This window comes from Punica granatum, chromosome 8 (assembly GCF_007655135.1).
Source record: "Punica granatum isolate Tunisia-2019 chromosome 8, ASM765513v2, whole genome shotgun sequence".
In the NCBI taxonomy this organism is placed as follows: domain Eukaryota; kingdom Viridiplantae; phylum Streptophyta; class Magnoliopsida; order Myrtales; family Lythraceae; genus Punica; species Punica granatum.
Window position 1 is genome coordinate 14,355,472 of NC_045134.1, and position 11,486 is coordinate 14,366,957.

At 38.2% G+C, this 11,486-nt stretch overlaps 1 protein-coding gene and 1 long non-coding RNA gene across 2 annotated transcripts; both read left to right on the forward strand.

Moving 5' to 3' along the window:
* The first annotated feature begins 500 nt into the window (after window positions 1-500).
* Window positions 501-3,694, forward strand: LOC116189132. Its single transcript, XR_004152329.1, has 3 exons — window positions 501-648; window positions 855-990; window positions 3,453-3,694. It is a non-coding gene; the product is annotated as an uncharacterized LOC116189132 (long non-coding RNA).
* Window positions 3,695-4,622: 928 nt separating this feature from the next.
* Window positions 4,623-7,402, forward strand: LOC116188664 (multiple organellar RNA editing factor 2, chloroplastic-like). Its single transcript, XM_031518152.1, has 4 exons — window positions 4,623-5,154; window positions 5,255-5,352; window positions 5,450-5,515; window positions 7,003-7,402. Exons 1-4 carry the CDS (start codon window positions 4,712-4,714, stop codon window positions 7,143-7,145), a joined length of 750 nt encoding a protein of 249 aa, XP_031374012.1. The 5' UTR covers window positions 4,623-4,711; the 3' UTR covers window positions 7,146-7,402.
* The last annotated feature ends 4,084 nt before the right edge of the window (window positions 7,403-11,486 follow it).

Consider the following 11,486-nt stretch of genomic DNA (forward strand, 5'->3'; position numbering starts at 1 on the left):
TTGAGAGCCGGCGGGGGGTGGGGTCGGAGTTCTAGGCCGATGAGGAATTGAGGAGACTGTTGCTCTGTTGGGGTTGCTGGAATCATCATGGGCCGGAGGAAGAAGATAGGTTTTAGCATTGAAGAGGTGATACGGTTCTCGAACTACTTGAAGGTTGAGAAGCCTTTTTGCCCACTTCTGATCTCTGTGATATTGCTGGGTTGGGCTGTTGAGAGGTGGGTCTTCTCCTTCTCTAACTATTTTCATGTAGTTTATATTATTTTCTTAAAATAATAAATATTTATTTATTTTATGATTAAACATGCGATTCGACCCATCGAACTCCCAATTGAACCCATAAACTCACGAACCTATATCTAGATCTGTTCGATGTCTGATCCAGTTCTAATAACACTACTTGGCACCATCAAGTTTGACATTTGTCCAATTTTAGCCATGAAGTTTATATCATTCCATTATATACCTTGAATTGGCTGGACAAGATATAATGTAGCCTCGAGTCTAGATTTTTTTTTGCTCTTTTGCCATTCCAAATTTCTTTTAATCTAAATCTGTGGAACCTTTTTCCATCAACTAGACAGGGCAAGCACCCTAAGGAAAATACAAAAGCTCGGCGAGGCAACTTGAATGATATCTCTAAAACGAAAGGTAAGAAAAGAGGTGTTTACCCCAACAGTGTCATATAAAAATTTTATTGGTTTGCCCCAATGGTTTCTAAAAATTGCAAAAAGGACCCCATTCTTGTTCTCCTATAAATAGATTATGAATTTCAACAAAGAGGACTTTTAGCTCCACCTCATGTCTGCATTCTCGCACACAACAAACACTCGATTTTCCTCACATTTGCCTTGTAGTTCCCGTTGGAAACGAGGATCGATTCTCGAAAGGAGGCCCCATCGAAGAGGTTGGAGTGAAGCCAATCCCATTCCCCTTGGGTGTCCATTGAGCAGGGTCTTCCCGGAGATTTCTTCAACTACAACTCTCCTTTAGGTATAAAATCTCTAAATTCGGGTTGGGTGTGAAAATTTTTTTTTACAAAAACCAGACTTTGCTCTAACTCATCGGATAAATTCAAGGAAATGTAAAAAAGGATTTAGGATGTTAGAAAATGGGTAAGTAGGCCTCATGGAGGTCACTGTGGATGATGATTGCTCTTGTCTGTTAGTTTTTCTACTTAGTAAAGTTGAGAGGTGAAAAGGGGAGAGTAGGATCATCACAAAAATCTTTAGAACCAAACATCTAGGGCTGATCTAACTCATATATTTCATTGTTGAGTGCTTTGGATGCCTAGGAACTTGATTTTCCAAACTTTCCCGCATTTTCAGTTTGGTCCGAATCGGTTTTTGAACTTTTACTCAATCTTCAAATCAGCCTTGGGCTCCTTATAGGGTTTTCCCATGAGATTCCAAATCTGTCTAAACTGGTCCATAACTTTTCAGGGCGTTACAAATCAGTCCAGCCTCTTTTCTCAAACTTCTCGAGCTGTTAAAAATCAGTCCAGGGCCTTTTTTGAACTTTTCTGAGCCTTTCAAATCAGTCCAGAGGGTTTCCCAGGGTTTAAAATCTGTTTTCCCATTCAGAAAACCTGTTTCCCACAAGTTTTCAACTTATCCCGCAAGTCTTTCCGAATTTACAGATAGGTCCCCAATTTTTTTAGAAATGCATAATGACCCCAGAACTTTTGGGACATTCACATAATGGTCCATGGATCGGAATCTGCAAGTTTGGGACCTTTGGGATGACTTTTGGGCATTTCAGGGTGTTTCAAGAAGTTTTCCAGGGTTTACAGATTAATCCCCAAACTTTTCGGAACTGTAGAATGACCCCATAACTTTTGCAAAATTGACAGAATGGTCCATGGGTCCGAATCTGCAAGTTTGGGACCTTTCGGATGATTTTCGGGCACTTTACGAGTGCATTAAGAACTTTTCCAGATTAGCTCACAAACTTTTTTGGAACTGTATAATGACCCCAAAACTTTCAAGGACATTCCCAGAATGGTCCCTAGGCCCGAATCTGTAAGTTTGGGACTTTTTTGTGGTTTCTAGGTACTTTATGGGGTATTTAAGAACTTTTCCAAGGTTTACAGATTGGTATCTGAACTTCATTGAGCTGTAAATCAGACCCAAAACTTTGGGCATTCCCAGAATGATCCCTGGACTGTAAGCGTCAAGTTTGAGGCCTTTCGGATAATTTTCGAGCACTTTGAAGGCGTTTTCACACGCTTTACAGTTTAGTCCCTGAAAATTACAGAATTTGCAAAACAGTCCCTTTCATTTCGCTGAGCCTTCAAAATTGTCCCTAGGCATCTCATGTTGATCCGATTGTTTTGGTTGACACTTGAAGGGTCCGATTTAGTAATTGCAATTTCGGGGCTATGGTTGAGTCCATGACACGCAATTCGAGCGAAATGTGAGGAGATCACAGTCTTAGATTAACCAACTTGAAAACATTAAAAAAAAATGAGCATCTTGGACAATTAGAGTATCAAGGTCTTTGGAGAGTGAGTTTCACGTTTTCAAGATCTGTTTTACACGCGTATTCTCAAATATTGAAAAATAGGCACAGATAGTTAATATCAAGTAACTAGCATTAGAGAACTTATCTGTTTATTCTTGAAAGGTCGTCTTCTTACGGGCCATCCCCAAGTGCTTTCTTTGATTCACTGTGCTTCCTGAATGGTAGACCTAACCCGTCGAAACGAGGTGCTTACAATCTCTAAAGGCCATAATCTTCCATCTATCGGTCTCAATACTCTCTTTCCTATTTGTAGCTGCTAGTGCTTCAATTTGGAAACCCTAATAACATATTTCGCAACATGTGCTACAATTTCTCAATTGTCACTTAAAGATTGCCTCCTCTATAAGCTGACATCATCCCTCTAGTCGGTTCATATACTGAAAACGGAAATGAGGGCACTCTTGTCAGGAGATCGATATTAATTGTGAAAAAAGCAAGTATGGCTGTGTAAATGAGCCCGACCTTCTCATTTATGGCATGGTACATTCATTTTCTTTGGTGTGTACCTTGATATTCATAAGTCCAATAGATTTATTTTAACTTCATTTTATTTGGCTCTCTAATTTCTAGATATCCACTATCCATATATATAGTACCCATTTCATCTCCTTTATCCTTTGTTCTTTCTAATCATTTTTGCTTCAGCATCCTGTTTTAAGTTTATACACCTACGAAATATCAAATGAAATGTATATTATCAATGGAGTGAATAAAGGATTTTGATTCTCTCCAATAATTGTGGCACTATTGTTAATTTCCCGTAAAAGGGCAACTCGTTTCTCTCTATATAGACTGAACTGTGGAGAGAACTTATGGCCATTGGAGAATCCAATGAGATCGTTTAACGGAGAAGCTTGATAGTTATCAATATGATGATGATGGGCTGTGGTGAATTTCTTATGTTTCATCCTTCTTGTTGTTATGCCTTCGAGGTTTGGCCATGCGCCTGTTGAGGCAAGATCAAGAATTCACTTTGGGATAAAACCTAGAGGACCCATTCCTCCGTTCGGGCCCAGCCGCAGATCGTAATGCACTCCATTGCATGTCCAGCTACAGCTCGGTCGTGGCCGCTAATTGGATGCATACTACTCAGATGTTAAGGCGCCCAAGAGCAACTTTATATAAGTATAAATATGGGCACTATATTCACAATAGCTTCTATGGTCGCATGCATATTTTCATTGCATATTATCTTTCTCTATTATATATGAATGGTTAGCGCAATATGTCAATAATTAAAGATTGGCTCTTTCATTTAGTTGTAGACAATGATTATTTAATTAATTCATGTAGGGCGAGGTACCTAATCGGGTTCACCGAACAATAATCAATTGATATATAGATTATCTCCTGTCACACCAATCTAATAAGTTAAATCAATATCCAATAGAAAAAAAGAAGTTGAAATTGGAATTGGTTGGATATGGATTCAAATTAGTACATTGACAAAAAAAAATTGCAAAGTAATATATAAAAATTGAGAAGCAAGAGATAGCGATCCCGCTTTAATTTTGAATGATGTTTTAAACAGCCTACATATGTATGTGAATGTCAATCTTAGAAACAATGAATCAATCCAAATTAGCGAAGTTCCGATCATACAAATGAACATGGCATCTGAAATCAATGGAACTGGAACGAAACTTTTGTTTTTTTGTTTTTATTTATTTATTTTGGCAATGTTGTGGAGGACTCCTCGTATTCTTCCCATTCTCGTTTTTTTTCTTGCACATTTTTTAGTTCAGCATGGGGGGCCACGGTGGCACATACTGTCGCCGTTGGAGACCCTAATTGGGGGATGGCTACCGACTAGGGCTCCATCTCCTCTTCCCTATTCATTCCTATCTTCCCCCCCTTCCTTTCTTCTTTTCTTTTTTTATCATTGTACTTTTTAGAAAATTCAAAAAATCATATCAGTATTATAGAAATTATATTTTGGACGGAAAATGTGTTGTTCGGATTGAAGTGGCAAAAACGCAAAATATTTAGGATGAGAATGACAAAGAATTAAGGTTTATGACTAAAATAACAAAGGACCAAAAGAAGAGACTCTAAAACCCTAAAATAAAATATCTGCCCGAGCCGAGGACGACGATAAATTGCCCTCCCCTCTTATCCCCAAAAGCCCTCGCTCTCTCTCAGCCAAAAACCATTTCACTTTCTTCCATCCGCCTCTCTACCCTTCTCCGCCATGGCTCAATCCCTAGCCCGAGCTTTCGCCGTCGTGTCCCTCCGCCGTCCAGTCACCCTCTCCTCCCTCCTCTCCAAGCGCCTACTCTCCTCCACCTCACGCCCCTCGATCACTGCGCCGCCTCCTCTTCCCAACCTCCCCTTCCACCGCCGCTCTCTTGCCCCGCTCCCTCTCGCCGCCGTGGCTGCTGCCTCCCACGCCGCAGGGGCCCGTACGACCACCATCCGATGCCGTGCCAGCCGATCCGGGTCAAACTCCGCCTACTCTCCTCTCAACTCCAGCTCCAACTTCAGCGACCGCCCTCCCAACGAGATGCAGCCTCTGTTCGCCGGCTGCGACTACGAGCACTGGCTCATCGTCATGGATAAGCCTGGTGGTGAGGGAGCTTCAAAGCAGGAGATGATCGATGCTTACATTCAAACCGCTGCTAAAGTCGTCGGGGGGTAGGATACTGAAATCTCTCATTTTTTAGCTGTGATTGGATAATTACAGATAATTTTGTTTGACATCTGTATTGCTTGCGTGTTTGTGATTGTACATCAGTGTGGAAGAAGCAAAGCAGAAGATTTACAACGTTTCTTGCGAGAGGTACTTCGGGTTCGGGATTCAGGTTGACGAGGAGACGTCGAACCAGTTCGAAGGTTTGTTCTTTAGCTCTGTTAATTCTCTTTTCAATTTTATTTGATTGTCTACTTCTCTATTGTGGTCTTTACATGTGTAAAGTTAACTTGTGAACAGGAATACCAGGCGTGCTGTTTGTGCTACCAGATTCCTATGTGGATCCTGAATACCAAGACTATGGAGGTGAGCTCTGCTCCTTATGTCTCTTGTTATAGTTGTCCCCGGTTGCATCATTTATTCGTGGATGGATGCTTGTTGGTTTGTATGGATTCGTGACCATTTCTCTCGAGTTTGTTGAATTTATTAATAAGTAGAAAAAACTCATGCTTGAACAAGAGAAGGTTTTTGGAATTCCAATATGAATGTCGTTTCCTTTTCCTCGGAGAAGGTTTGGTTTTTTTTTTCCCACGAACACGTGATAGTGTTGCATCATAAATATTGACCCAATTTGCCAAGTAGCCACTCCAGTTACGTGCAATTCCACAATAGCAATTTAGTTATTTTGCATGCCTATGTAGTAGATGCAAGTAGTCGAAAAACAAGCAGTATCATTTCCGGCTAAAAGCTGGGACATTAAGTACTTCATAGTTGCTATTATATTTCTGACACATACATAGTGTGAATGAATACACAGTCCATCTTGGCAAAGCTGAAGAGTCTAGGGGCAATGTTTAGCTTTGAATGCTAATGGACTTACATCAAATGTCTTTCTTGATAGTTCTGTGCTCCCTACGTAAGATGGAGCTCCAGATTAGTAGTGGAGATGAAACAATCATACCTCAGAACTTTGTATTTTAATTTTCTTTTGCAAATTAAAACAAAATTATTTCATTACTGCTATAACCTCCTATGGCTAGACTTCGATTGAATGCTTTCATCAGCTCTATAAAGTTGTGAAGAGGACTCTTCTTGTGCAAAAGCATATCTACAGTTACAAAATTACATATAATAGTCCATCTTGGCAAAGCTGTGGAGTCCGTTGACAATGTTCAGCTTTGAATGCTAATGGACTTATATCAAATGTCTCTCTTTAACAGTTCTGAGCTTCTTACATTTGATGGGGCTTCAGATCAGTGCAGATGAAACATTGTTTTTCAAGATCTTTAAAATTTTTTCCAGCTCCACGTGTTCTGACATAGTCTTCGTGTAGATCTTCTCATGTTACCCTTTGAAGTTTCTTTTGGTTGGCTACCAAAGTACTGATTCACCTTCCTGACAACCAAACTTTAAAAAAAAAAAAAACAGAGAGAGAGAGAGAGAGAGAGAGCATATTAAGTGATTACGGGCTATTAAATTTGTCTATTCAACATTGGGTACTTGAAGTAACATTCCTTCCCCAACAGTCCATCTTGGCAAAGCTGGTAGCCTCACAAAGGCAATGTCTCGCTTTGAATGCTAATGGACGCAGATAGAAGTTCACTCATAAGCTATTCTGTGCTTCTTTATATATGGAATAGCAGAATCTTAAGAGATGATATATATATATATATATAAATGTGTTGTTTTATTACATTGTCTAGCTGTTCGACTGGCATGAATTTCTTTGGTTATTTCCTCTTTCCTTCTGGGGTTGGCTGAGTTGAACTTTATCTGAGAAATTCAAATGATGAACGTAAGCGTTAATTTGTGTTGGTTATGTCATAATATATATTGCCCTTTCATTTCTGCAGCTGAGCTCTTCGTGAATGGGGAGATTGTCCAAAGGCCCCCTGACAGGCAAGCGAGAGTAACACCTCCACCTCAACGAGCCAATGACAGGCCGAGATATAATGACAGGACCCGATATGTCCGTCGCAGGGAGAACATGAGGTGATTGAAATGGATGGAATTCGTATGTATATCTTGTTCTGCAGAATGTGCTGGAGTCATTAGAAAGTCTATGGGAAATTGGGGGCTTTCTTCTTAACTACCTGTAGTAGGTCTTTCTTGAACCCATGTTAAAGCTGTGGAAGTGGCCTCGATAACTTGGAACTCGTACAAAACAATAACAGTGTTGTCTGCTGTTGTTGTCTCCTGGATCACTATATGATTCTATGCTAATTAATCCGTCACCGAGTGTGGCTTTTGAGAGCTTTTGTTTTGGGGGGTTTGCTCAAGCGAATCTTGCTTTTGTGAATGTCTCAAATAGAGTTAGAAATTGATCCCCCTAGTGATTGACACTGGGGGAAAACAACCTGCTTATTGTTGCGCAACGGGAAATGACGGATCGGAGCTGTAGTACTCTGGCGCTAAAAAGAACCTCAAAGGTGGAGAGTTTCTGATTGGGGAAACTCCAAATGAAAAGAAGGCAATTCATCGATTGACATTCCATTACTTCCTCAGCGACGAAGTGCTATATCCGCATTCATTTGACTCCATGCTGTTGAGGGTGTTGATGATGAGGAAAGTGAAGAAATCATGCCTTAAATACATTCAAGGAAGACAAGGCCCATACAAGAGCCAATAAATGTTAACGAAGAAGATTACGAGACTAAACTATTTCTAGTTAACTAGTTAAAGATAGTTGATTGTATCGGACATGTTTGCCATTGCCGCATACCAGATATATAATGCCAATCGAGTGAACGCACCTCCCAGCGAGTTGCATCAATGGCTGCCCCTTAGCCTATCATCGCACTGGGAAATTGTTGAGATCAAACCTTATCTTCCTAAAGGCTTCAAAATGGACATTATTTTATCCTAGTGGCCGGGGACGAAGGCCTCCTAAATAAGTTTTGATAATTAATCAAATATGTTAATATTTCATTTTGACTGTAGATTACTTACAAAATCCTACTAAAAGTAAAAAAAGATTCCATTCGAAGAATTATTTTATTTTATTTTTTTGGGTGAAGGAAGGATTTGAATTTTTAATTTTTGAGCTTTAGAAATTCCAGGACTAGAAACAAATTTTATCTCTTTTTTTTCTGATATAGTAAATATAATTTCATGTATTATATTGATATAGTTTAGTAAAATTTCTGGCTCCGTCACTACTAGTGGCAATCGACTATCTCACGGAATGGGTTGAAGCGACTTATCATCCCTCGGTTATGGCCAAAGCGGTCACATGACTCATCAAGAGAAATCCCATTACCCCATTATATGGGGTGCTTTAAACAATAATCGCAAACATGGAGCACTGGGAGCCACAGACATGAATTTGTAAATCATTGATTAGAAGAATATCACCTAAAAGGATTGGCGTGAATGGCTATCATTCGATTCGTATATCAGCCGCAGTCAACTCTATTTGAACGAGAGGCCAACTTGACTTATTCGCATGTTTTAGATTATCGGAGAATCCGAATTACCAGCCGTCCCATTATTTCATGAAACTCTGTTCAAAGTCGAGCGCAAATAATATATGTGTGTGTTTATATATATATATATATATATATATAAGTAGACTGGAGGATTTGAAATGCAATTTATCGAAAAATAGCTGCACCAGGAATGCGGAGGCTGCCTTTCCTTCGCTTATATTTTCTGCTCTCGAACTTAGTATTTACTTTTCCCTTTTTTTTTTTCAATAACGATGAATTTATTCTTTCAAAATCCAACACTCCACAAATCCATGAATTCAAATAAATCCATGTACAAACACATGTACAGATTGGCTATACAGACAAGGAGTGAACACACAACTTTGTGAACTACTTATCCACTTACGCTAACCCTTGAAGTTATATTTACATTTCCTTAGTTGCATTCATCCCACTATACATTCGAACGAGTTTGCATTCATCCTACTATACATTCCAACGAACTGCTTAAGCGACTTGACAAATCATGTATGATTCTAATCAAAAGATCAAATTCTGTCCCCTGGATTTCCAAGGCTGCCCCGGGTAAACGAAAAATGAACATTTACAATCCAACCACATCGATATAACGAAAAATATTATAGTGCTTTTCATGTACAAGGAAGAGTGGCTGGAGTAGGCCCCACCCCTCGCACCTAAAGAACCTTTTTTTTTTTTGAATTTCTTTGATAAAAGGCAGTCGGAATGCAAAAGATAAGCCGAAAAGTAGAAAAATGAAAACCGACTTTGTATGTGTGGACCCCTTTTTTTTCTCTTATCCAAAAGAAAAAAAAGGGGGGAATTTTTCTGACTTTCCATCATATTGTTAGAAAATCGAATACATGTACAACGAAAATTTTAAAATCGGTAAAAATTAATTTTTTATCGCATGCTCATTTAATCGAAAAAGTCAATATCGAATCTTGACATGAGAAATCACCTTATAATATATAGATAACAATATATAATGAATTCACAAGAAATTACAATCTTTATACTTACTCTTGTCGGATTCGAGTCGTTTTGATTGATCAAAGCAACCATCCAATTGTCTGGTCTCTAGCTCGTCCACACGAACGTGTCAACATTGAGTATAACCTACTGTCGACTCGCTCACTCCAATTTAGGTCACGAAACTCGAATGGAATCGCCACGAAAGGGGAGGACTGCTCAAGGATGTCTTGGACAACTTCGATTCAACGAAATGAAAGTCGGGATAGCCTCCGATCGGCAAAGGAAGGGCACGACTGAGTAGAGCAATTCTCGGCCGACTCTCTTTTTCTTTCTCTTTCGCTTTCGGGTCTTGAGATTAATGACACACTTAGGATTAATCGTAAGATACTATATCTATATATAGATTCTTAGATTTACCCTAGGGATCTAATTGCAACTATTAATTAATCTATATTAATTAATTAATCACAAATTAGTCCTTGCACTTTAAATATTCTAATGACTTGTTCTCCAATTATGAAAGAAAGATCAATCTTATCCTTAACACAAGTTTCCATTAATAGATAATCTATTTATAAAAACTCTCCAAATAAGAAAACTCTTGTATTTCCTTAATTAGATTTATCCTTGATGTTGGATTCGGCTTCAGGATGGCTAGCACCCTTGCAACCACATTGCAAGCCTCATTCGATAATTAATTCCTAATTAACTTCCTTAATTATATCTTTTCTTGGTTTAAACATGCTTAATGTGCGTGACTAACTAGATTCATCCCCACATAGCAATGAGATTATAATATCAAATCATTTGACATTATCATAAACTCTTTTAACCAAAAGCATAATTTCTAAAATGCCCTCGGTTCCCAAAGTTCATGAGTAACGCGTAGCAGCATATCATGACAATCCAAATGGTGACTAATGTATAATTAAAATTTTTTAATGAACATGTGAGCGTACACACCATGCATTGAGTCCCTTCACTAAAAGATCTCGATCTAGCCAGAACTACGATAAATGTCAAACCTTTTAGCTGATCATATAGATTCTCTAATTTTTTTTCTTAGATTTGTAAAACTTAAATAGAAATTCTTTTCTATTCAAGTCTATCTATCCCGGTCGAGAATTTCCTAATCTAGAATAAAATTCACATCCATAGAACATTTTCTCTGTTTACTCAAATTAGTGAATCTCGTCTTGATTAGACACCTACCTCCAAGTATGACTAACTAAAACCACTATCTGTCGAATACTTATGCTAAGTAAAAATACATTAATAGTATCAAATTCTAATTACTCATACATGAGATAGCATTCCATTTTAGGTTTAAGGGTTATATGCACTAATACGGTCTAGATAATATTCATTGACATTAGTAAATTATCATATGAATATTATCTGAACATCACGTTCGATTACTTATCATATAAGTATCCATATGTATGTCATAACAACAGTTATCAGATAGCATGAGACTCACTGCTCCATCTTCATTAGTATCTATATACCAATCATGAATACAACAGAGGTGACGATTTATCCAAAGAGATAATGCCAGATTAAGTCTCTTATCGTCGTGAACAGTTTAAAAATATTCTTACCGAATTACTCCGTCACTCATATTCTTAACTCTTTAATAATGAGTCATTCAAAATATTTTAAGGACTTTATTCTAATAAACATAGTCAATATATTACTAATAGAATAAACCACATTGCCATAAAAGGAAGGGAAAAGTATAAAAACTCCGGTCGGGACAAATTGCACTATATTTTTTTGTTAAGGACAATTAACCCCCATGTGTACTCCGTTAGATATAAGGGGTTACTGCATTAATTTTTTCATTTTCAGTTTTCAATCTTTAGCCTTTTAATCATGTTGGTTCTAAATCTTTTTCTTCTATCATTCCTATCCTA

What these genes read in the sequence shown, in the direction of transcription:
- LOC116188664 (XM_031518152.1), top strand. Translation starts at nt 4,712, where the DNA reads ATGGCTCAATCCCTAGCCCGAGCTTTCGCCGTCGTGTCCCTCCGCCGT. An exon ending in GCTGCTAAAGTCGTCGGGGG is followed by an intron (nt 5,155 to 5,254) that starts GTAGGATACTGA and finishes ATTGTACATCAG; the next exon opens with TGTGGAAGAAGCAAAGCAGA. An exon ending in GACGTCGAACCAGTTCGAAG is followed by an intron (nt 5,353 to 5,449) that starts GTTTGTTCTTTA and finishes ACTTGTGAACAG; the next exon opens with GAATACCAGGCGTGCTGTTT.